Below are 26,642 nucleotides of genomic sequence, written 5' to 3'. Positions count from 1 at the left end.
CTCCTCTTCTCTCTGTTTGCTTTAATTTCAGTGGGAGACTTTTCATGCTTACTGCAAGTTGTGGAATTAAACTGTGAAGTATTTTGCTCAGTCAACCAAAATAGCTCTAGGACCTTGAGACTTTGCTTCCCTGTTTGTTTAACATATATGAATATAAGCTATCTCTGTCTTCAAACAAGCTATTTTCCCCTGTGTGACACAAAGATCGTGGAACAATTCCCAGTGCCTTCTTAGCTGTGAAACTTCTCTGAGACTGCAGAAACAGTGCCACATTTAGAGAGCAAAAAATAGATCCAGAGTAAAGGACAATGTAGCCCTGACTCAGACTTTCAGCTATTTTGTAGAAACACTGCAAACTCCTTGCTGATCTTATTCCTGTGCAGCACAGCCCCCCTGCCCTACTGCTGAGCTTCCTCAGAAACCCTGTTCTTCTTCACTGGTTCCCAGGCATCCCCACTGCCCAACCTGCCACCCAGCTCAAGCCTCTGTTCCCCTGCTGGGGATGGGCAGCAGAGGCTCTCCTGGCCCCAAATGCAGCTTTATGGGTTCTGCTTTGCCCCCCAGTCCCCTGGTCTGTTCCTAAACCTGTTACCAGTCAAAACAGCATCACTCCTGTTCCAGTTCCTGCCATAACATAACAACCCACGTGACTGTCCCTGCAACAGTTTGTTTTCCTATACAGGCTCTGACTTGGCAAAGAAAAAATAAAACTAAAACTCTACCAATAAAAATAATAATAGACAAAATTAAATATTGTTTCATCTGCAAGTGGTTAATATCTTCAAGGATTTAGTGACTAAATTCCTTGCAAAAGTAGCCCCCTGCCATGATGTTTTCTAGGGCCATTTATGCCTCTAGGCACCAGAAGAGTAAATCTTCTTTCTTGAAATCTCTGTGGTATTTAATTATCTTTTGTTTCAGGAAACAAATTATTCATAATGTGACTTACAAAGATGGCTCTCATGTGGCCATGCCATCACTTCATTTCTCTTGTCTGCTTCAGGAAAGAAAGAAGATGCTCTGTCATCGCTGTTCTACCAAATCCAAAAAGCTTTTGTTTCTTCCTGGATCAGGAAGACTGTTAAATGTTTGCCAAAAAAAAAAATTCTAGAATTTGATATTTAAAAAATAAAATACTTAAATTTATGTTGCAAAATATTTCCAATTAAGAGCAAAGGCTCAGGTGTTTTCATATAAGGAAAGTGGTCTCCTTTTGGTGGAGCAGAGTAAGGCCCCACATTATAAGAAAATATCAAGGATTTTTTTCGACCATAATGGCATTTTTCTGACTTTCCATATGATGGACTAAATGTTGGAGAAATTCTTTTACTGTGAAATCCCAAGCTAGTAAGAAGCAAAGAATGTAATCTATGATATCTTCTGTTCTATTTGAATAAAAAGAATGGGCAACTTAAAATACAAACAAATTAATTGAGATGATACCAAGAACCATCTGTGGGAATGTAGGACTCAATATAGATGAGGATTTGAGCTAAGTTCACGTGATTGGAATGTAGCCACTTGAACTTCTAAAGTAATTGCTACTAGCCTACCTGCCTGTACAATTTTCATGAAGAGAATAAATCAGTAAGTTAATTACTAAAGATTGGCTGCAACATCATTTGTAAGGGCAAAATTATCACTTTCCCTGACAAACATTTGCATTGCTTGATTCGCCTTCCCTTGTAGACCACCTTGTTGATAAAATCTTTCCAGTGAATTAAGTAAAATGGTGCTGTACAGTGTTACTTTTCAGTACAAAACAGGCTTCACATCACAAGGAATAATCTGTGTCACTATAGTTACTGTAGCAAATTTTAAAATATTTTGGAAATGGGTTTCTTTTGTGTCTTTCATTTTCTGGCTGTGATCAATTAAAAAATGCAGCTCTGTTGTTGTTATAAACCCATATCTATACCCTTTATTCAGACTTATTATTTGAGAAGGCTGCTATATGTTTTCCTTGAAAGCTTTCTAAAAAAACCTTAGGAAGATTCTCTGTGTATATTTTAACACTATTTTACACAGTGGTGCTGTCCTATAAATTAATTCACACCAGTTTTTTACAGTTTTCATTTCCCCTAATTGCTCCATGTAAAATAAATGAATATTTACTAAATAGATTAAAACCCCCTTTGGCTAACATTTACTAAACAAAATGTGTCTAGTTAGTTTGTAGACCATATTTTTAATCTATCCAGAAACAAAATTCATGTGGGCATTGGAGTTCAGGTCACCAATGGTTTCAGAGTTAGTCTCCTCTTTTATACTTAACCATTGTTTGATTATTGCATGTTGTGCTGGAGTGCTCAAGAAAGGCAAATGGATTATTTGTGTATTGAAACATTTTTCCTGCCTTGAAATATCAGAGGAAGGACTTATCTCTGAATGTCATCACAAAGCCCCATTAGATCAGATTTTGTTCTTTTTTTATTCAGCCCAGGGATGTAGCAGGAGACAGGGAGCTCTTGGTCTGTGTTTAGCAGGGCTGTGAGCATACCCAAGGCCAGAACCATTCATCTGATGACAGAAGAGGTGGAGTGTCTTACACTTTGAGCTGCCTGCTTTATGAACAGTGATGCTTTCAAGCCAATTGAAGTAGAAACACACATGGAAGCTTTGCTTGCACCTTTAATAGTGTTCACCAGTAGGCTTTATTCTTTCTCTCAACAGAGGACACTTATGGGATGGATGGGAAGGCTAAGCTGCCCTTTTTCACTGGCGACATTGACTGGCAAGGACTGGAAGACTTGTACAGTGTGAATGAAAGTGTATATGAATACAGACACAACTTTAGACTTAGTCTGGCTGACTGGACTAATTACTTGAAGGATGTAGATAGAATGTTTGCACTGCTGAACAGTTACTACCAGCAAAATAAACCAGACAAGGATAACACTGGTCAAAGCAACGGGGACGGGCACGAATCATCCACACCGTTCACCTTGGTGGAAATGACTTCTGCTGAGGAGTCCAGCGGCCTGATTGCAGAAGAGCTGCAGCTTATTGTGCCAACAGACTTTGCAGCCCTTGCTTTGAGCACGGTGAATTTAAGTCAGGAGAGGAAACTTGAATTAAACAATGATATTCCTGAGAAAAGTAGTTTGAATGATGCACACTGGAGAAATAGTCATCCAGCTGAAAAATGGATGGAGGATAAAGAATCAGACCGTTTTGATATGGATTTCAGTGGAAACGGTTTGATAGAGATGGAGTCCCGGCATAGCTTCATGCTACAGCCCATCAGCATTCCTCAAAAAGACACTCATCAGGATAGTGACACTGTGGAAGATATATTTGAAGACCAAATGTATCTTCCCATGAGGTCTGATGAACCCTTTGTTCATCAGACCATAAACATATCCATTAGGGATTCACCTGTCAGTACCCAGGAAGAAGGAACTTTTTTAAAAAAAGCCAAACAGAGTCTTGCAGGAGAAAGCTCACAAATCCTAAATACAGAAGGCAGTGCCTCAGCTCCACTCTCCTTGGATTAGATCAAGTTGTAAACCATGAAATAAGTTCTCCTTTTTCTTATTAGCAAACTAATAAAGGTAATCAAGACAACTGACATTCCATGTTTATTGTAGATATATTTTGCAGCTAAATTGAGCCCAGTTTAGCATTTGTGCATTTTTTTTTTTATTCACATGCACATACTTTCATTGTAATTCTCCACACTGGGAAGAAAGATTTCCAGTTTTTCTTTTTCATTAAAAGAAACAGTGTTAACTTTCAAACGCAGTAGCACATTCTCTTAAAGTTAAAAATTATTCCTTCCAAAAGAATGTTCAAGTCACTTTCGCTATTTCCAAATGGTCCCACCATGACTGAGTGTTTCAGTTCACCCAGTATACCTGCATAATGTCTTTTTCATCAATTATTTTAACCACTGGCAATTATTAATGCCATGCTTTCAAGTAAAATGCACTTTTAAAATCTGTATGCCATACCATTTATGCTTCTAATAACTTACAGGTTCTTAGTTTGCTCATTGTCTTGTGGAATTATGAGACCAATAAATAGACTGACGTGAAAGAGGTAAACACCATGGATTGTGGAAGCAGACTCTTCAAATGTTATCTTAGCAAATATTGCATGATTTTTTTACTTTATTAAATTTAATCTCAGAAAGGTATGGCTAATAATTGTTAACTGTAGAAGGATTTGTTTAAATTGGATTGTTTCCTTATATGTTGATATTGTCAGTATTAAAATGCCATTAATTTTTCTGACTTTTTTTTTTTTCTGATACTGGTAGAAAGGTTTACATCAGTACATAAATGTTTTTGTTGCCCCACCTGATGTTTATTATTCTGAGCAATACCTTGAAAACATTATTATAATTTTGAGTCTTAAATTCCTTTTCTGTTTTGAAAAGGCATTAAAGGGAATGATAAAATCATGTTAGGTTTCCATTATTTTAGACACAAAAAGCACATGAGAGTAAAAAATAGTACTTTAGTAATCATTTTTGTTGTTGTATTCTAAATTTTCTCTTGAACTTTACCAAACATTAAATCATATTAAGTATAATACAAAAATTACTTCAAAAATCTGAATTAGTCAAAACTTAATTATTTAAAATTTATAAAAAAGCAAGGGGAAAGATTATCACAACAGCAACAAAAGAGAATTACCTCAAACAGACGTAATTCCATAATGTCCAACTCACAGGTGTGTTTCCTACCTGTTACATTTTATTTAGTGTAGTGAATATTTTTTTGCTATTGCAAGCACTGCAGGTTAAACTTACATTCATTACATTGTATTTTAAGTTGAAACTTTTTAAAAAGGAGATTCTTTTAGTAGGATTTTAATAATTTTAAGAAGCAGTCTTTTTGATGGACTCTGTAAATATGTTAAAATTACTAGTTCTTTATCTGATGTATGTGTCATGGGCTGATTGATAGAAACAAATATTTATGGTCATGAATGATGCTATTTGTACATAGGTTTCAAGTTACTAGGATACAAACTGTGTTTTTAAATCTTGTATAATATTTCTGTGATACTTTTATAGTACAATTCTGGCTTCGGGAAAGTCTAGAAGCAATATTTCTTGAAATAAAAAGTGTTTTACTTTACCTGCTTCAGAGAAGTCCACATGATCCACTTTTCCTCCTGAATAAGGTTCATTTCAAAAATATGTTAACAGTTGTTTTAAGAACCCATCTACATTAAAAGCGACAGTAACAAAATAACACACAACATTCTTTTAGGTATAAATTATTCCTGGAAATGTGTATATTTTTTGTTTAAGACATGCTGTGATTTTTATTTTTTTAAATTCCAAATTCATCCGGTCCTTTTTTCCTTGAACTCCATGCACCGAGCTGCACAACCAGCAGTTCCCAGAAGTCATGAAATGTTTCATGGAGCCATGTCTTGCTTTGCTGCTTTCTCTCCTCCCTGCACAGCTCTCCCTGTGACAGCACAGTACTGCAAACCAGACATGCAGCACTTAATAAGAGTGAACCACAGATCCCTAGTCAGGACTTGTGTCTCCTTGTACAAGAGTCAGCACAAAAAGGAACTTAGCTTTCAAGGGATACTCTCTCTTACATGAACTCTATGTTTGTTCAATGGCCTGTGACTAAGAGTACTTTCATATCTAAATTCAGCCTCTGAATCTGGACTTCTTGAACTCTTTCTTTTACATGGTCCTGGGACTCTGATGCTCCTGCAGACATGAAGTTACAGGTGATGTTTGCAGGGATCAGGAAAGTGGATGAATCCACGTGTTCAAAAAGCAGTCACTGCAGTGTCAGGTAGAGCCCTGGGAGAAGTCTGCCCTGGAAGCACAGCAGCAAGCACAGGATGTGTCTCAAAGCAGGGTGCAGAGCAGGCTGAGCCAATGAGTTTGGGAGGACTTGAAGGACAAAGGCAAATTGAAGCAAGGTCCCACATAACCACCTCTTGTACTTTTGTGCAGGGAATTATCCAGCGCCAACAATGTCCCCTACATTCTTTGGAAGTACAGTTCTTTGAAAGAACCAAGCAAGGTGCTTTCTCTCTTAATGCTGGGCAGAGATAGAGAAGGGAATGGTGCAACAGTGTGGTCCATAGATTCATCCCACTTGTCCTTCCTCCTTACCTGAGAGCTTAAAGTATTCACTGAGGAAATGGAAAAAAGAGTTTGAAAGTTGTTTACCTTCCCTCTTCTAGGACAGTAGTCTGTTATCTAAACTATCAGCTAAACACTGCCCTACCTTCTAAACCAGGTGAGAGCCTTTTTTACAGGTTTCTTATAGGAGTGTGGAGGAAAGAAACTATAAGAACACTGATTTTGTAAGCAAGAAGTACAGACAGCAATGAGCTCTGATCCTTGCTGTCTTGGAAACATGCACCAAATATAAAACTAAACCAAGTTAAAGAGGCCAAAATCTCTCATATCTCTAAATATGCATCCTAAGCAGTGTGTTACTGTCCCAATTTGTTTTGTATTTCTTTCTGCACAGTACTTCTTGTCCCATAGCTAAGGTAGTCAAGTTAATGAGCAGTGCATGGTGTGACCGTCAGGAAGCTTTTACTGGCAGTTGCAGGCTCAGAAATGATGCAAGTGCCTAAATCTAGCAAGTGCTCCTCAAATAGGGGAGGGCCAAGAGGATGACCTTTAAAGCTTTTTTGATCTGCAGAGCAGTAGACATGTGTCTATTCTGAAAGGCAGGACATAGGTCATGACTTTTTGAAGGGCTCCTGGAGATAGAAGAGTTTCAAAATTTGCACATCTTTGGGAGATAGCATCTGGATTTAAGGTAAGGCAGCTGTATTGACCTCACATCCTTGGACAGTGTGAGATACTTTCTGAGACTGCCTAGCAACTGAAAGCACTGCAAAAGAGCAAAGATGTGTAGTGCTTCAGTTCCAGAACTAGACATGGAATCACAGAGTGGCTTGGGTCAGAAGCAGTCTTAAAAATCATCTGGTTCCAACCCTCACCATGGGCAGGGACTGACTTAGAGCTATTATCAGTAGGTGAATCCTGTTGTTATTGAGGTAAATGCACACTAGCAGCTTTGTAAAAAAAGCAAAGAAACAAACAGCGATGCGCTGCTCAGCTAACTTCATCCACTTCCCTCGCTTTAACACCTCTGGTCCTGGACACTGGTAATGTGCAGGGGGATCTGAAAGGTGATTTTTTTTTTTTTGTGTAGTTATACGTATTGGAAATTAAAATATGCAAGCCTTACTTTGAAATCAAAGAGGATCTGGACCCAATCAACACACGTGATATGCTATTTTTTATTTCCAAGTATCAAGTATTCAAGAGTTTGTTTTGTAAACACATGTTTACAACAGATGCTGACAGTAGGTTTCATTAAATCATGGGTTATATAACTTTAAAATTACTCTAAGCTCTGATGAGAAATAAATATAAATTTAAAAAAAAAAACAAAACCAAAAACATATAGGAGTAAAGTATGCAAAAATACCCAGCATAAACCAATTCTCTTTTTACCACAGCACAGCACCCACACACTCATACCATCAGACATACTCTACAAATTTCCTTAATACTCTACACATTTGCTTAATAATGAGGTTTTAAAAACTAAACAGTTACAGGCAGCGTGCCCACTCCACGCTCCTACAATACTACCCAGACTGTTGCTGTTCTGCACAAATCATTTGGTAGAGGTATGCACTGCAGCTATGGGCAAACTTCCATGTGCTCAGCTGGTGAAAAGAGCAGGTCTTCTTCCAGGAAAGCCTCCACTCAACTGTGGATCTCACTGACATAAAATTTTCTTCTTTTTTTACTGAAATTCAGGTTTGGATAATTTTGTATATATTTTTTTGTTTTGGTTGGAAATTTCCTTCCAGGTTTTCAAATATGGAGTTTGCTACAGAGGCAAATTTTCTGGCCTGACGGTCAGAAGTGTGATTAGTGCTTATTAGTGCTTTCAGTGCTATTTGGAATACAGACACCTGCCCTGCATGAGCAGCCCAGGCAAAACAAGACAAAAAAAATGATGGTTCAGAATTCAAAAGGGAAATTTTGTCTTCAAGATTTTAAAACCAAATGCCCCTTTGGAAAATCATAGCTCACTTTGGAGTCAACCAGATTTGGCCTTTTTCCATTCCTAGAGATAGAATTTGCTCTTATTCTACCCCTCTCTTTCTTGTATTCCATGAAAGAACATTCAGATTTCAATCCTCATTTTCATTCAAAGGCTTGCTAATATTGCTTGGTTAAGGGTTCCAGAATTTAGCCCAGTGTTTCTTATCATTACTACAGAATTTATTTTTAGCCCCTGCTTAAGCAAAGCAACTAAATCAAGTAACATGCTACAGCAGGCTGAATACATTCTACACACACGAGACTTCTGTGGTCTGTGTAGCTTTTACTTTACCTAATAGTGCTGGGCCAAATCCTACACAGACTCCTGAAATTACTTACCCACAGGAGAGCTAGGTAGGAATTGGCTCACCATAAATTACAAACACTGTCAGAGCAGTCCAGACTTTAAGAACAGAAACACATGCAGTTGCATCATTGACATGCCTTGAATATGTCATTTAAGTCATAGTGAATATATAATAAAATACTTCTGTACCTATTAGCACCACAGTGTTGTTTAGTCTATTGTCCAGAGATTATCAAGGTGTCTCACCCTTCCTCAAGGTGAACATTTGGATGCTTTTTGTAGCCCTTCATTAATTCCACAGCTTTTCACCTATTCTATATAATGAACAAAACACTGTTAGAGGATAACATTGTGACAACTGGTTTGATAATGAAAAAAAATTTTAAAATACAATACACACAATCGATAATGTAATAATTAGAAGAGTAAAATAGGAACTGGATGAATAAGCATCTATTCTGTAACACTTGAAGTCAAGAAAACTTTGGAGCTGCATTGAAATTACAAAGATACCTCTGTGTTTAACGGGCTGTATTAACAAAAAAGAGAGCTGAGCTGAAGGACTGGAGGGGTGACTGCTAAAATTACTAACTGTAGTTATTAACTGCAGTTTAATGCAATGAATACAGCCACAGGACATGGGTAGTGTTAACTTTCCTCCTTAATTTACGCAATAAATTATGAGGAAAATATAATAAAAATTTCCTTCCTGAGGATCAGGTAGGCTTTCAAACCTTTGTCCACAAAGTAGGATGTATTAGTGATATTCAGTGTAAAGGAGACTAATCATATGAACCTGGCCATATCCTGTCCTCTCCACATCTCTACTCTTGACAATGTTTACATGTGATCTTTTTGAATTGTTATTTGTCAAACAAGATGTTAAAAGGAAAAAAGAAGAAAGCTCTAATTCCCTACCAAAGACTAAATCTACCACCATGATGTTGACTGCCTATTTTCTAAGCACTCTGAAGTGATGAAAATGTGCAAAGAATCAAGTCCAGTATGTGAAGAACCTGAAATGTGTTGATTGCAGGTTTAATCTATTAATAGCAAACACTGTCCATAGCAATGATGATGCAGGTTGCAGTCCTGGTAAATCTCTATTACCAGGTGTTTTAAGCCCCTGGAAAGCAACCACAGCTGGATGGCTTCAGATTCTGAAGCATGCAGCATGGCATCTCCTAAGCCATTATAAAAAACACATTATTGAGAAAACAGAAAAAGATAAACTTGTTAAGGGAGATTTTTTTTTTGTCTTTGATCTCCAAAAACAGTAGTAACAACCAGTGAATAGAGTATAAAAGCTAAACAAATTTGATATTCCCTACTTCACACATACTTGCTAAAGCACCAGCTTGTTAACTTCCAACACGAGGTATGGTCTAGTTCTTCAGCCTCAACATTGGACTAGTGAGGCCAAGAATCTGTCTCCAAAATAACAGTAAGACACTTTGAACCTATTTCTCATCAATTTTATGTCAATATAACACAATGAAGAGCTGTGGTATCACACGCACACTTAAGTGTAGTAAGGCAGCAATTATTCAGGCATTTTGGGGGAAAACCTGCAAGAGCAGTGCAGAAGGTGCTGACCCCTGTCCCAAACATGCTCTCTGAAGTTCCACTGAGCAGGCAATGCTCTGCTCCATTTGTGCAGGATACTGACACTTTGTCATCTGCACTTCTAGGTTCAAATTCTGTGAAAGGGCACAATTTGAGTCTACAGCATTACTTGAGCAACTTCATTGGCTCTAAGGTCAAAAGGATGCCTTTATTTAATCTAACATGTAACACATAGGTTTTCAGACAGAAATTCATAAAATAAGTGAATGGCAGGAAGAGCGAGAATGAATCTTAGCCCATTCCCACAAAATATTTTGAATTTGAATTCTATTTGAAAATAACAGCCTTCCTCCATTGCTGGATATGTAAGTAGCCACACCTGAATGCTACAGGAGAATACTCAAGTGCTACTTTGTGCTATTCTGGTTACAATTATCATTGAATCCATGGGGGAAATGCTCAGTATAGAAATATTCTTTGGATAAAGGAATTTCTTTTTGAATGCAGACAGGATTCAGTCCCATACTTGCATATGTGCATTATTTTCAAGTTCATTACTTAAATATATAAATTTACCCACATATTTAAATGTTCTGCTGGATTAGAGCCATAATGAATGAATAGCTAATACTACAAATTAATAATCAATACTAAAAAAACACTGTATTTTTGAAAACACTATTAATTTAGGACCTTTCAAATGTACATTTCTAATACTTAGTAGTGCCTCCACTTACATACAGTAAGTTCTGAAGAACTGCATGTTACAACATGCACTTTTAGAGATACATAGGCTGGCCAAAGAACTGAAAGATTCTGAATAAATAGAAATTGCACAATAATATTCAAAGGTTCTTGCAGCTGCTCACACTGTACTGAAAGGCTATAAAATGTCATTGGTTCTAATTTATATCATATTTTATCCAATATGCTCAAGGGGAAAAAGGGGGACCAAAACCAGGGGGCTTTTGACTAAAACTGGAAACAAGGACAGTCCCACTCTCCAGATCACTCCAGTCCTGCAAAGATCTACAAATTATCTCCTGAGGGTGCTGAATTCATAAGCACCTACGGCCATAACTGCATCCATTCTGAAGTTTTCTCCTTTTTGAGGAAACAAGGGTGAATGGGAGGCTAAGCAGGGACAATTAACCTGTTCACTCAAGTCCATGTATTTGGGCTACTCCTCCTCCCATGTTCCTCACTCTAAATCAGGAATAAGTGGTGGAAGAGGGATTTAGAGTCTGTCCCTATGATGGCATGGTGGCACTTTGACCATCACCAGATGTTTCTCCATATTACCTCTGGCTGGTAAGTGCAGGCAGGTGACTTGGATTTGCTATCAATAGCAGCCTGTGGTGAGCAGGACACCTGCTTCACCTTTTCTTGTATTCACTGCCAGCACACATTTTGTGTTCAAGGACAGAGAGTCAAGGTGGTAAAAATTAAAACTTAATGGAATTTTATGTTCTATGGTGAGAAGATCTCACAGTAGGAAGACAGCTTGGGCCCCTTCACCACATGACAGGCAATATTCTTTTTTAGTTCCTGTGAAGTTGGTTTAGCACCATGCATCGACCACGACTACTGCTAGGTGCTCTCAATGTCTGGAGATGCTGCTTCCTCCAGCAGTGACAGCCTCAGAACAGTGTTTGGTCAGCAGGTCTCAGTCCACATACTGGTAAATGACAATGCTGGAATTGACATTTCTAGGATGTGAATGCGTTTCCCCTGCATACCTTTATTGGCTTAGTTTAGATTGTTATAGATTACTCACGAGAAACCCTCCTTCAGGAATCAATCAAAAACTAGCCAGTGTTTGGGTTTTCTTTCTTTCAGAGGATGCTGGCTTAATTGATTATATAGAAATATATTTGTATTGCCAAAATTATCTATATCCAAAATCAGGGAAAAAAATATTTGAAAAGTAAGGAATTACATTTTGTTTTGCATATAACACTTAAAGAAAAATTTAAATTTATTTTCCAATTAAAAATTAAAATCGAGAGCACGTAAAAAAGGCTTTTTCAGTATTTCTGAAGTTAATATCTTTCTTTCTACATTCCACTTCTTCAATCATTTAGGAAATATGAATGCTCTTGGAAGTCAAAGGGACAGAATATCCTAAAAAATAGATGGTTTCTACTGCAACAAGCTCTAAAATCCCTTTGAAGCTCAGAAACAGCAGCAGCTGCAGAAGTGTCACTTTTATCACTCTCATTCTTTGGCATCAGTGCCATTAGTTCCTGACAATCCTAATCTGCTCTTCCTTGGTTTTTGTATGGAACTGAAGCACACAAGGCATGAAATATAAGAGATTGGGACAGATTATTAAATCTTCAGTCTTTTAAAATTCCCTAAATGCTCTGTTCCTGAGGTATTTGAAAAGATTGTCATTCTTCACTTCTCCCTTGTGATGATTAAAATGGGGAAGTGATGAAAATAGACGAGGGCTGGGCTGCAATTACACTTTGTCACACTACTTTGCCAATTTTCACCACAGTAGAAAATTCTTGGTGCAACAAGCATTTGAAACTGAAGCAAAAGGAAACATTTTTATCATCTATTCTGATCTCCTATAGCAAATATACACACACACACACACACAAATATATATATATGTATGTATATTCCAAACACCTTTAAGCCAAGGAAATTAACTTTCAGGACAAGAAGTGTAAAAGCCAATTATCTCAGGAAGTGCTAACTGAGAACACGCTGCTGTATCTGGTGGCTGCATGAAAAGAAAAGACATTCTCAAGCTTAACCCAAAAAAGGCTGTTAATATGGACAGAATAGTAGGAAGAGGTCAAAACAATACTTCTCTATGTTTGGGGTAGAAGAATTGGACTTTTCAGACAAGAAGAGTAAGAATTGTTACAAACTACATAAGTGGACTGACACATTCTGAAATAAGCAGCCCCGTGGGTAGTCCCATGTGCTGGTCAAGAAGATCCAGGTGATGACAAAAGGCAGCTGGCAAAGGCAGACAGGGAAATCTACACTTCCCTGGACAATTTAATGGATGCCACAGAGAGTACTGCCTTTATTTTGAAGGACTTGGTTCCGTATAATGTTTAATCAATATACATGTTCTAAATTGAAAAATTAAATCAGGAATACCTGTTCAAAAATATGTAGATCTGCTCTTTCCTATTTATTTTCATACAAGTTCTCTACTCAGCAAAATCCAAACCAGACTATCACTAAGTCCTCTTAAAAGACTGCTTTTTCATTTCCTACACTTCTAAGACTTCCCCTGCAGGGCACAATACAGCCTTGACTTCTCAGTGTCCAACTGACAATTTCTGCCTTTGAGACATCATTAGTACCTCATGAGCATGGCACTACAAAGCCTCCAGAACAAGAAATGAAATGCCAAGCACATTTGATTAGAAAGTTTAAGCATCTCCCAGGCAGAGAACACACTACAGTAATTTGGAATAAACAAAGGCCACATCACATCCTGTGAGTCCACACTTGCCGATAATTTCTATTCTTAGCTCTTCACCCGGAGGGCCAAAGGAGAGACAAACTCACTCTCTGCCTTCACAGGAGCTTTCAGTGAAACTGAGAAAAGGAAAGGCAGACATGTGTGGGACACACCACACAGCCAGGACCTCCTAGCCTGTCCCTCCAGCCTGCCCAGCACCGACCGGGCAGCTGGAGAGGCAGAAGGGTGGCAGAAAGCAGAGGGTCTGAGCTGGGTGGTAGAAAGCAGAGGGTCTGAGCTGGGTGGCAGAAAGCAGAGGGTCTGAGCTGGGTGGCAGAAAGCAGAGGGTCTGAGCTGGGTGGCAGAAAGCAGAGGGTCTGAGCCAGCCTCCCATCCCAGCTGCCCTGGGTGTCGGGGTGCTCCGTGCCTCGGCGGTGCCAGGAGTGCAGGGAGAGCCTCCGAGCTGGCACCATGGTGGGCAGGCTGCTTGCAGCCCCTAGAGGGGCTCCTCTGCTCACTCCTGCAGCCTGAACTCTGCTGCTGGCTGCGAGGGACCCGCCAGGTCCCAGACACCAGATGAGGCCATTACCTCTCCCTCGGGACTTTGCCACTGAAGCTGAGATACACTGGCATGCAAGTCTGAAGGACAGACAAACTTCCTATCCAGCTATAAGCAGCTGTTTTCTTCTTCAAGAAAATATGGATTTGGTGCTAATAACAGCCACCCAAATAACATTGCAGAAATGTGCACATATCTGATCTGGTATGTGTGTATGATTCCTACATCTTAATGTTACTATAAACCAATACTGAAGTTTTTTACTTCAAGCATTACAGTATCCTACATACTTTGTGAAGAATGACTACATCCCATCAGATGAAAACTAATGCACATTTTGATAGAATAAAGATGTTACAACTCAATATTTGCAAACATTACCTGATGCATAACTCTTGTATGGCTTGACATGTTATTAACAGTACTTTAAACCTTATGTTATTTTTTAATTTAATGATTACACCTGAAAATAGCCCCTTTGAAATTCAGTTGCAGTAATGTCTTTAAAAGCAAGCTTTAAATTTAATTTGCTGCACATACAATTATCCAAATAAGTTGCATAGTTTAAATAAGTTCAGTTGTGCTTTGTAGCAGAACTCACAGTAATCACTCATCTCTTAAAAATACAATTTGTGGATATGAAGTTGACAATACATTTACTCATTTTTGTGAGTCTAGACATCAACAATATGAGTTTTTGTCACTCTTCCACTGACTTCTGCTGTTTGTAACATCTCAACTTTACAATTATATTAGATCAGAGCATGGACATTTAATGGACACATCTGAAATAATTACAAACACAATTTTTAAAACTCCATTGTCAGGAGGGGAGAAATAAGAACTTGGGTTGGTTTGAGGTGTCCAGCCCTCAGGAACATATTATGGTTGTTTGCATCAAGCTTTGTTGGTTTTATCACGTGTTACATTTAGATTAAAAATAGAAGGCACAGGTGTTTTACAAGGCGCCGTAACTAAGTCAACCAACAAAACTAAATATTACATTACCAAGCCATGGGTCTATATCTCAACAGTGACTTCTTTCAATGCATTTTCATTTGAGGAATTTATTGCTTCTGAAAAAGGGCCAGGGTAGGTCTGTGCTAAGCAGTTCATTCCTTGTGCCACATTGATGTCTCCTTGGGAACTGAAGGTAGGGCAGGATCTAGTTCGTGCATAGTTTTGTTGGGGTCCAGCTTGTCCAACCATCTCACTCACAGTGTTCACCGGCGAAGCCCTCCAACTCTGTCTCTGCAGTTGTTCTTCTTTACACTTTATGGAATACCAGGCCAGGAAAATAAAAAAGAATCCCACGAACTTGAGAGCAGCTGCCAACCCAAAGTAGACAAAACGAAACGAGGTGACATCGTATTCCCAACAAGATCCTTGTACACCACAATCCTGTTGCCAAAGCATGCACGTGGTGTCAATAACAGCCCCAAAATAAATTGGAGTGGGAATGTAAGCTGAAACAAAAATAGCAAGAGAAATAATACGTGTTAGCATATTGTGGAAAACTTCTAAAGAAACTACATGCCCCAGCCAAAGAGTGTAGGTTGAATATTTTTGAGATTTCTACACTGCTGTTCTCACAAGAAATGTAAAACATGGAAAACTGGCCAGCCAATCTTCCCACCAATACTATTTACCCCACACATGAAACCTACCACAAATAGGAGAGAATTGAAAGAAGGCAATGCAGCAGCACCTCACAACAGATACTACTATCTGCTTTCCCCAAACAGCTCTTCTTGAACTACGTGTTCCCGACAAAAAAAAATCCAATTTTGTTCTCAGGTAGTTAGAAGGGGAAATACATTACCTCCATAGCATTACCTGCTGAAAATCCTTTGCCCATGAGATGGGAAAGGTGCTGGTTTTAGATTAAGGTGAAAAAGCACTGAAGATCACAAAGTATTTTTGAAGATAGATTTAAGGGGTAAGACCATTGAGATAACAAATTTCCTTTTGCATAGAACTTCCCAAGAAACAGACTACCTTCTAAGGCAGAAAAAAATGCAGCCAGTCCAAGGAATGCTCCTGCTTTCTCCAGAAATACATCTTTAAGATGAGATTGAAACATCCTTCCTCAAACAAAACTTGAAGATGCAGCTTTATGGGCTTCTCTTGTTCTCTTAGAATAGAACTTGCTTGCTCTAGTCATGTATTTCATACTAACTGAACACCTGGAGTGTTCTTTATGGGCAGGATTTTAGAAATTCAAGAGTTTGAAAGAGAATACTTTGAAAAATAAAGACTTTTAATATCTATCCATTTTTGCTTTGAAACACTTGAAAGACATTAAATAATATTAGAAGACATTAAGACATTAAATAACAAATGCTTATTTTAAAATTAGAAAAACTATTTTTATTGCTGAAAGCAACAGAATTCTGTTCTTTGAAAGCTAAAAAATCCTGGTAAAATAGTATTTAGTAGCTATTAATTTTTAAATACAATTTGAAGCTGTAATAATTTATCTTTTTGCAAAACAATGTTGTTCTAGAAAGTCAGTAACCTAAAAAAGTAAATTAACCACATTTTCAGAAGTTATTAATTTTAGATTACTAATACAGTTAGCCAAGCAATTAATTGCATATTTATGGCATTTTAATACTTTTATGGTGCTTTAAGCTGAACATGGCCTTTATGGAAATGCTGAGCTACTGTAAGACTTACCAAGAGTTCTTAATAAAACAAACTGCATTCCTAGTGCAAAGGGTCGCTCCCCATCTTCCACGGACCTAGCAGGTGAACAGAAAACTCCAGTGAAGGAACAGGCATAACCCATAATCATCCTGGTATGTTCTGGCTCTGCCTCATGGCTTTTTTCACAGCTATAGAAAATCTTTGTCCAAATTTCTTGTCTTTAGCTTCTACTATCATTAACTCCTACTGTTAGGAAAAAATACAGCCGGCTCCTCCTGGACCCGTTTAATCAAAATCTCAGTCGTGCCTTTTGAACCTTTCTTTACTTGCATAAGGCCTGAAGAATTTGATCCAAACACATTAAATAAATTTAGAGAATCCATACCAAATGTTTATATGGCTTCTTATGATACCTTTCTATTATTTTATTTGTCTTAATTTATTTTTCTTAATATTTTTGAGGCAAATTAGAATTAATAGATAACTAAATTGTTGAAGGCTGGACTCAATTTCTGAATTTAACAAATCTTTGTATAGCATAAGCACTTTGGAACTACTTTAAGAAGAATACCAGTACAAACATCAAACAGTCTCTTTAAATACCTTTTCAATTCAAGTAATACAAGATTCCTTCCAGCAGTTTCAAAGGAAAAATGTCAAGCTTACAAAGGCGAAATACAAAGGAACAAAATTTCACACTGCAACCACAATTTTCATAAATGATGAATTATCTACTGATTTTAAAATATTTTTAATTCTTAATCTAAAGGTCTTAAGATAGCCTCTAATTACATTAATGACCATAAAAACACACAAAAATTCTACAGTCAAAGGGATGCATCTGTAAAATCCAGTTTTCAAGTCAAGACATTGAGAAATTGGAGAACCAACTTGTGCCACAGACCTTTGACCAATGCACAAAGCACAATATGTGGTTTGGGACAGCAGGTGTCACTGTCCATGTGTGTGGGCCCCCATTTTATGTACTGAACATTACAAAATCCTGTTGGAGATGTCCCTAGTGTACCTCACTATTGTGAAGTTCACTGCAATATTGATCTTTATTTGTCTTTGCTAATTGCAATGCAAAGGCAATTTTTTAATTATTACTATTATTTTACATGTGGGAAATCCAGAGACAGAAGGAATAAAGCCAGAAGTCTCTGAATTATAAAAGTGCTGTGCACACAATAGTTGAGGTGAGGCTGACCAGCTGGAATTCTGATCTGCCCAGCCCCGAGTGCCTGGCTTCAATGTCCCAACAGTGACCTTTACACCCATTCTGTGGATTTTTTGAAAACCAAACTGGAAGGCAAAATTCCTCAGTGTGACACAGCACAATCCTCCCTGTGCCAGCAGCGGGCTCCTGCAGAAACCTTAGCCACTTGAGCTGAGAAAATGACAGCAAGAGAGTGCCTGTCCTTGGAGGGGGTGAGACAAAGATTCCTGCCAGAGGGTTTCTCAGCTGTGCTCACAACTGAGCCTAAGGATGCCAAAGTTAAGTCGCAACCTGCCTCATGTTTTCCAAAGTTCCATGACCTATTACAAAGATTTGCCATTATTATTATTATTTTTAGAGGGGCCTAAGTTTGTCCCAGAATGTCAGGGTAAAGTTGTAAAGACAACACTACCAGAAGGAAATCCTACTTGCTGGGACCCTTCTCACAGAAATAAAAGGCACATGACTGATGTTAAAAAAAGCTCAATTTGAAGACAGATTTTACACAAAACCATGACAAAAGGCAAAATGTTAGCAATTAATGCAGCTAAACAACTAGTGTTGAGACCAGACATGAACACCGCAAGCATTTCAAGCATTTGTAGGGATTTATTTCAAGTCAGCTCTAACCTGGTCTCATGGACAGGATGTCCATTTGCATCTGGATCATTTTGTGTGTGTTTCTCACAAGTACCTCACACACTGGAAGAGGCTCCCTAGAGGTGGCTGTGCCTCCTGCCTGTCAATGCCCTCACTAACAGGTTTTCTGCTCAGTCCTGCAGTGGTCAGGCAGCTGGATTGGATGACTAGCAAGAGTATTTACCAGAGCATGTAAGGACAGGACAAGGGGCAGTGGCTTCAAACTGAAAGAGAGCAGGTTTAGACTAGATATTAGGAGAAAATTTTTCACTGTGAGGGCAGTGAGGCTGTGTAACAGATTGCTCAGAGAAGTGGTGGATGCCCCATCCCTGGAAGAGTTCAAGTTCAGGCTGGATGGAGCTCCGAGCAATCTGGTCTAGGAAAGATGTCCCTGTCCATGACAGTGGGTTGGAACTAGGAAATTTTTTATGTCCCTTCAAGTCCCTCCAGAATTTATGATTCTGTGCTCATTGTAGGTCCCTTCCAACTGAACTATTTTGTTCTCTCTTTTATTTTCCAACTCATCTTCATCTGAAAAGAACTTTCTTCTTAAACTCTGAGCTCTTTAGCTTCAGATCCCAAACCAAACAGACATTTTAAACCATTCTTTGTCCTCCTGCTACTAGCAGAACCAATGCTTATGGGTATGCTTTGTAAATTCTAGTAAATAATTATATAATTTTCCTCTGATTTCTCCTTCTCTTTAAATTACAGCAACATAGATTAAACAAATACAAAATTATTTTAGCAGTAGACCATATTATATTTTTTCAGCTCACTTTTCTTTAAAAATCAGCAAAACAATTCTTACAGGAACTACATTTTACATGGACAAAGATGTTACAGGAAATAATTATGTTTATCAAACTAGACGGCAGAGATGGGAAAAGCCAATCCAGAAATACGATTTTTTTTTTCAAATTGACAAATAAATGCTACTGCCTTTTTCCCACAAAGGATCTCTATTCCTATAGTAGTGGCAATAACACCATTACTACAGTACAAGTTCAAAATTCTTGGGAAGATAAAAAAGGAAAACTCAAAACCAGGCATGTGGCTGGAATGAGCTATTTTAAGAATGAGAAAAGGATCATTTTAAATTTTTAATATTTAATTTTTTCATTTGCATTTGAAAATCCAAACCCACTGCTCTAAGAAGGTTGAAAACTTTCCAAAAGCAATCATTTTCTTCCAGGAAGCTTTGCTTGTTTTCTCCTTATAGCACCTGGAATTTACCACACACTTCATGTTTCTTCAAGTGGATTTAGAATATTACATATTTTAAATACAAACAGATTTCACCCTATCCCTGTCAGCACTTTCCCTTTTTAAGGCTACACAAGGATTCTATTCACTTTTTAAGGCTACACAAGCTTCACAGGCACTGGTGATAGCGGGCATGGCAAAAATACTTACGAAACCTCACGGAGTTCTCACCTGAGTGTCACTATGACTGCTGATGGCTGGGCACATGCTGTTATAAGGGTTACAATGAAGAGGAATATGAGGAATGGGATGAGCGTGTTGCAGGTTCGGTCGCACTTCCCGGACACAGCGTAGCCGTTCTCGTTCAGGTAGGTTTTGACAATCACCAGCCGGAGCTGACTGCGCTGGCCCACTGTCGGCGGAGTGATCACCTGGCGACTCTGCACACAGGCACATTCTGTGTAATTTCTGACCTAGGGAAAAAAAAATAACATTTCCATCTGAAAAATATGTGTAAGAAAGACATTGCAAAGAGATATCGTACAACAGTCCTGTGGTACTTCTCAGAGAATCTTCTGCCTTGAGCACCATTACCACAAGCACAAGCAAAGTTATATCTCCAAGTAATTTTAAAGTTGGCCGGGACTCTCTGTGATGAGGTTGCCTTTCCATTGCTTTATTTAGTCTGAGTTTATTTTAAAAAATCTGGAAAGAATTTGGGAAATATTGACAAAACAATTCAATCACTTCTGACAGGGAGACTGGAGAAAAATATTGTTTCTATTGTACTACAAAAAATGTGAGGAAACACTCTTCAGGCAGCAGTGAAAATGCCAGATTCTGAAATTCAGCAAGCTGCTGACTTTCATATTCAGGCAGTGTCTTCTGCCATGTTAATGGAAAGCGACCCAGATCTGGCCACTGAGCAACAAGCTGCACTTCACACTTGAAGCTAAGGACTCTCCACCTGATGTGGGTGTAGGTTTGGCAAGGAGCAAAAACAGAGAATAATAAAGGGAAAGCAAAGACTAAAAGAGTGAGACTGGAGGACTCACTGAGAGATGACTGAATGGACAAAGAGAATTAAATTAAGATGAAGAGACTGAATAAAGAAGTAGCATTTCACAGGCAAACAGGACTGTGATTTGAACAAGGGGAGGAAGACCTAGATCAGAAATAGCCTTCTTTCACCTTTATGCTACTTCTGTTTTCATCTGATGTATGGCAAAGGGGTGCAGTAGATCAGTATATTCCAGTGCTACAGCAGAAACTGGCCAGGACATATGTGATGTTACAGGAACAAGCTTTCTGTTTCAATTTTCATCAAACCTTGGACCACACAGGCACAGAAGTTACAAAATCATCTTAAGATAAGAATTTAAGCACTTAGACACCAAGACATATCCAAATCATGGCAGTTTGTCAATTTTGATGTGTACCTTTATATGCATCCATGCCATCATGTAGCCTCACACTTTTTTCCCCATGGTATTTAGCTGAATATCTTAATAGTGTATCTATTTATCCAATATTTTACCTCCTATTTTCAAAATGTGACTTCAGGTATTTTCTTTTCCTCAGACTAGGAATATTCTACTACAAAGACGGAAGGACTTATATGTCATTTGGATTTTCTGTAACTCACTATTTTAGCTTAACTCTTTCAAAAATGAGTCATTTATCTTCAAAACAGTTATGAGGTATTGATGTTATCTTTATTTTGTAATTAAGTAACTGAAATGGATCAAAGTTTTCACTAACATGGGTGACTAATTTGAGACAACTGGAATCCTTTTTTCAGAACATTTTCCATTATACCCAACTAAATATATTCTAAATGTAAATTTTCATGCCTTCAAATACAGATCTAGGCAGCCCATCTACAAGTGAAACTTGTGTTTGTTGCTCATGTTCATCATCCAGAATATGAAGAATACAAGACTAATGAACAACAGGGAGAAGTTCTGCTTAACTGACTTGCCCAACATCACTTAGAAACAAAGCCAATGACAGATGCTGGTTTCCCAAGGCAGCATTCCACTCTAACATCACATGAGTACCTGATTTCTTTCTACAGTACCTCACCCTAAACTCTTTATTGCTTCCAAATGCAAATGTCAAATAGGAATCCTACAGAAATTAGACCTCTTTACCACACACTCTTTATTCATCAACAGTGAAACTAAGTCTGTGTGTTAAATGAGACAGACATAGCATGACAGAACTATTAAGAGTATAGGAATAGATATATGTATAAATATATATAAAACAGGTATGAACTGTACACTGGTATCCTTTCCTCTTAGTTTGAACTTTGAAATGGTTTATTTTGAAAACACTCTATGTTACGAACTTAAATCCAAATATTACACGTTAGGAACATTTTGTGTGTTATACAGTGGCACGAACTTACATTTTTTTGTTTCTAAAAGCACCATACAAAAAGGATTATTTAATCCAAAAAAGTTCATTTTCCAAGCAATGTCAGCCCTATTCTATTCACCATTAGATACTGAGTTAAAACTTCAGGCCATGAAGCATCTTTTCTTAAACCATAAGGTGCAATAGCATGTTTCAAAATCTGTAGAGTACACACTCCCAGAATATTTCCCTACTAAATAAATTAATAGTGCCAGTTCAATATCAGATGAAATGCAACAAAGATGAAGCCTGTCTCAGTCCAGGAAAGCACAAATTAGATTATATAGATAGGCTTTTCCAATCAGTCAAAACAATTTTCTACTAAAAAACAGCAAGATAGTCAAAAAAAAAAAAAAAAGAAAAAAAAAAAAAAAGGAAACTAAAAAAGGGAAAGAGTGGCATCTATATATGAACATGACCATTATCCAGGTGACCTGAGAAAACACAGTGCTGGACCTAACATCCTCCTGCTTCACAGGCTCCTGCTTCACAACTGCAAATTAGGAGACTGATACTTTTTAATTAAGCTTTCTGGAAAGCACAATCAAGCCCTAAGAAAATCAATGTTTACATTACTTCTTTTCTGTCTTAATTATCCTTTTTTAAAGGACAGTTCTGTAACAGAAGAATTTAAGAGTTCATTTTTTAAAGAAAATAATATGACCATAATTCTCTGTTGATACTAAAGTCAGATTCTACTTTTCAGCTGTCTTCTTGTGACTAGTCCTGGAAACTGCCAAATTTCTATGGTTTGGTTTTACCAGCAGGATGTCTTTCTCCAGTTCAGCATAACTAGAATGCTGGGTTGTAACAAGCAATGTATTTTCAAGAAAGAAAGTGGATTATTAACATCTTTTTAAGTTCTTGCTACTTGAGCTTGATGACAACCTTGATTTAGCATCAAGGTTTAGAAAAAGGCCATGGGACTGGTCAAACTGTTTTACAAGAGCAGAACACATGGGCAGATTTTACCTAGCCAGGCAAACCACAGACCTATCAGTGCACTGGTGCAGGTGCAGGAGATACTTGGGCAAAATGATGAGTTTCAAACATGAGTTTAAAACACTTCCAACTACCTGAAAAGTTAAGTTCTTCCTTCAGTTCAGAGAGGGAGTCACAAAAAAACCCAAACTGCTCTAAAAGGTAAGACTAAGCTTGAAGAAAGAGAGTTTGATATGGCTGCCTATGTTGGCAGTGTTAGATGACACTGACCCAAGGTACTCCCTCCAAGCACTGTAGGAACAGCAGGCATGCAGGTCACTGCCACCAAGGTCTTTGGGGTCTGTATGGGAAACACCAGCCCTTCCTATCCCATGGCATTTGCACTCACTCAACTGGAGGATTCACTTAGTACAAATGAACTTGTGCCTCAAACTGGTATATAACTAAAGGAAGTGGGGTAGCACCATGCAGTAACAGCATTGCCAGTCTTTCAAATCATGGAAAGGCTCAGAGATGGACAAGTCACCTCCAGAAAACTTCTCTGAAGCTCAGAGAAGGGATGCTTGAGCAAGGAACAGAGAAGTCTCCCATCTGCACTGGTCCCAGGGGGCTACTCATGGGTTTTGTGTGGATGGTGGGTGAAGCACTTACCCCTGTGCTGTGGTTTCCACCACTGATGCAGCCAGCTAGGCAAGGGTTAAAATATGTTATTCCATCTGATCCACAGACAGGCTCGTACTCATGAATCTTACATCCACAGTTAACATTACAGCTTCCAGTCAGATTCCTGTGGGCCATGGCAAGAGTGGGACTGAAGAAAGGAAAAAGAACATGCTAGTAGAGCACACACAGATACCCATATTCTTCTGTACAGAGGCAGCAAACATCCTACTCATTAACTCTGGGACTGAGAGTTGATGATTAGACAAAACTGTGTTACCTCTAGGTTATATATATATGACTTAAGCATATAGAAATAAAAATATAGAATAACACCCAGGTAATCCTTGCCATCAACTAAAAATACAATAAAAGAAATAATACCAAAGTTTAAAATTTGTATCATATTTGGCTAGGTGTATTTTTCCCCTGTTTCTTTTTCCCTCTATGAATTAAGACACCACTATTTTATGTTTATTCTAAGCTGCAGTAATTTCTTGTTGATTACTAATGAAAGATTCAGCAACAAGATGTGAGGATTCTGTGAATTGATGTGAACTAATGGGCATCTTCTCCTACATACCAACAGCTGTTCAGAAAACAATGCTTGTATGACTTATGTATTACAAATATGTGAAATTTACAGGAAGCTCTCTAGATCTGGAAGACTGCTGTGCTTTTACTAAATGTCCATAAATCAATCACCACTCTGCTTCTCTATACCATTCCCCAAAATGTGGCCAAAGCCTAAATCCTTTATGGATTTGGACATATTTTAAATGCTTCTTGACCATCCTTGAGTGAGGACTGCTTAACAACTGTACCTACACGGCTCCCCTAAAACTACACAAATCTATGCCTGGTCTTTGAGTGCTCTGGCCAAAATGCAAATAGCTTACTTCACTTCAGTAGTCCTTGAGAATTGGTAACCATACTAATGTCTGAGAATTACACTGGAATGCACAACAACTCCACACTGGGCACTACACTGTAATACTGAATTAACTGCTCTGTCTTGTTTGTTCTGTCATTCTCTCAGTACTGCTCAATGGCTACTGCTGTTTAAAACAACCTCAAGTACTTCTGCTCTTGAGCAGATCAGTAGATATCCAGGGAATTTCAGCACCTCCTCAGCCAGGCAGGAGCTGAAGGGAATCTGGATTGGGTTTGTGGCTGCATCCTCGAGATCCTGTACACATGCTCACAGACTGCCATGGCTGCAGAACCTCACAAGGGCTGCTGCTACCTTGTCTTTATGGCTGTGATGTGGGCAAGGCCAGTGTGAAGATAAACAACTAGCAGCAGACTTACTGCACCCCAGCTACCCCAGGGACCACAAGGAATATTCTTCTGTTCCCATCTACCCCTGGCTAGACCAGAGGCTTGGCTCGGGAGCCTTTCTGCACACAGTGACTGGCACCGATGCCGTGTGTCACCTCACCTCCTGTCGGCAGTGGCACGCAGTAGCATGACTGCTGCTCAGAGCATTCCATGTGACTGGTTTTCTTGTATTTATACACCACTATTTGCTTTTGCTGAATAAGCTTGTCTTCCCATCTCTGCACTTCTGCAGACAATTAAATATTACTAAGTAGCTTTCAAATGTTTATTGACTATCTACTGATCACACAAATCAGATTCACAAATTTAGCTCTTGGATATACTTTACACTTTATGGTCTAGTTGGATGGTAACCAAAGCCTTTCTGAAAGTTTTGTTTCTTGCTCCATAAACAAACAAGGTACACTTTTAGAAACAAGTTGCAGCTTGAGCAGGAAGTGAAATACCTGGGACTGGTAGCGGTTCTATCACCTTCTCAGCTACCAGCTGAAATTTGTCATATTATATCCTGCTGGATTTCAGTAAGCAGTATGCAGCAACATATCATATAGCAATGGGCAGATTGTTCCAGTAATCTCTTAACAGAACTTTTTCTCCAATGGAAAAAACTCCAAATCATCAAAACATTCCTCGGGAACATACAAATTTCAGCAGCAAAGTGACAAAAGCTTTTCACACCAACAGAATAGGCAGCATTTTTAGAAGCATTTAGGTAGCATTTTTATGAAATCCTAGTTAGCCTGCTGAGCTGGATGTCCCAGATGGGACAATACTTGGCGTAAGAAGAGCCTTCACTATCTGCCTGGGAGACCCTTGTACCATGTTCCTGTTGACAACAGGGCTTTGCCACACTGCACAGGACCAGGTCCAGGGACAGCCCAGACTGCCAGGAGAAGCACAGCTCTGGTTCCACTCTCCAGCCTCTCTCACCCTGCAGCACAAATTCTTCTGATCTCTTAACCCTCCACCACCTAAAAACCCTTCTCAGGAGCAGATAGGTAGGGTTCCACAGGAGAACCCATTCCCTGTCTCACTCTGCTTCCATAGCTAACTTCAGCTATGTAAGCTTCAGCTGCTCTGCTGAACATTACCATGACACAGAGGTTAGGAATCAGCTTAAAAATAAGGTGAATTAAATCAGGCATGCAAGAAATGAGAAATATGAAACTGGAAATTGAACTGAGACCACTGTGATAATTTAATCTCAAGCACATTTTTTTGTTTGTCCTGGAAGATTACTTAAATTTAGAGATACACAAAACAAATATGCTCAAATTAATAACAAGTTACTGCAAGCTGTCTCTCCAGCTTTCACCACCTTTTGTCCTCAGCATATCACTGTAAGGCTTATTTGGGGAATTTCTTTTTGTTGCTTAGAGCAAATACCTTGCACACAGAGAGGTATGGGTTTTGTTATCCTTTAAAGAACATGCAATACACAAAATCATCTATTAACTGCATTCCCAGAAGTTCATTATCAAACAGTTGTAAGAGGCTCATGCTTTCATCTTCATTACCTTCACTCATCACTCATTGTTCACTCCTCTTTCAGTGGTGGGAAATGAAGGATGAAGGAGGTTCAGATGCTGGGGTCATGAAATCTCTACTAACATGTGTCTGTGTAATCTCATTTTC

At 38.5% G+C, this 26,642-nt stretch overlaps 2 protein-coding genes across 3 annotated transcripts in view; one reads left to right on the top strand and one right to left on the bottom strand.

Moving 5' to 3' along the window:
* The window catches only part of SULF1 (sulfatase 1), a 301,035-nt gene extending 296,986 nt beyond the window's left edge, over positions 1-4,049 (top strand). The window contains exon 18 of one of the 2 annotated variants that reach the window (XM_077783290.1): positions 2,674-4,049. In XM_077783290.1, the coding sequence (XP_077639416.1) occupies positions 2,674-3,497 (824 nt within the window). In that variant the 3' untranslated portion in view covers positions 3,498-4,049. The remainder of the gene's footprint in view (positions 1-2,673) is intronic. The other variant, XM_021555564.3, reaches the window with a different exon arrangement.
* A 3,178-nt stretch (positions 4,050-7,227) lies between these two features.
* SLCO5A1 (solute carrier organic anion transporter family member 5A1) overlaps positions 7,228-26,642 on the bottom strand; it is a 73,163-nt gene continuing 53,748 nt past the window's right edge. Inside the window, exons 6-9 of the mRNA XM_031503737.2 lie at positions 23,658-23,817; positions 19,875-20,116; positions 16,610-16,674; positions 7,228-15,396 (exon numbers count right to left, since the gene is read on the bottom strand). Coding sequence (XP_031359597.2) covers positions 14,951-15,396; positions 16,610-16,674; positions 19,875-20,116; positions 23,658-23,817 — 913 coding nt within the window. The 3' untranslated portion in view covers positions 7,228-14,950. The remainder of the gene's footprint in view (positions 15,397-16,609; positions 16,675-19,874; positions 20,117-23,657; positions 23,818-26,642) is intronic.

Source organism: Lonchura striata, chromosome 1, assembly GCF_046129695.1.
Source record: "Lonchura striata isolate bLonStr1 chromosome 1, bLonStr1.mat, whole genome shotgun sequence".
Taxonomy (NCBI): Eukaryota; Metazoa; Chordata; class Aves; order Passeriformes; family Estrildidae; genus Lonchura; species Lonchura striata.
This window is presented reverse-complemented; position numbering and strand designations above follow the sequence as displayed.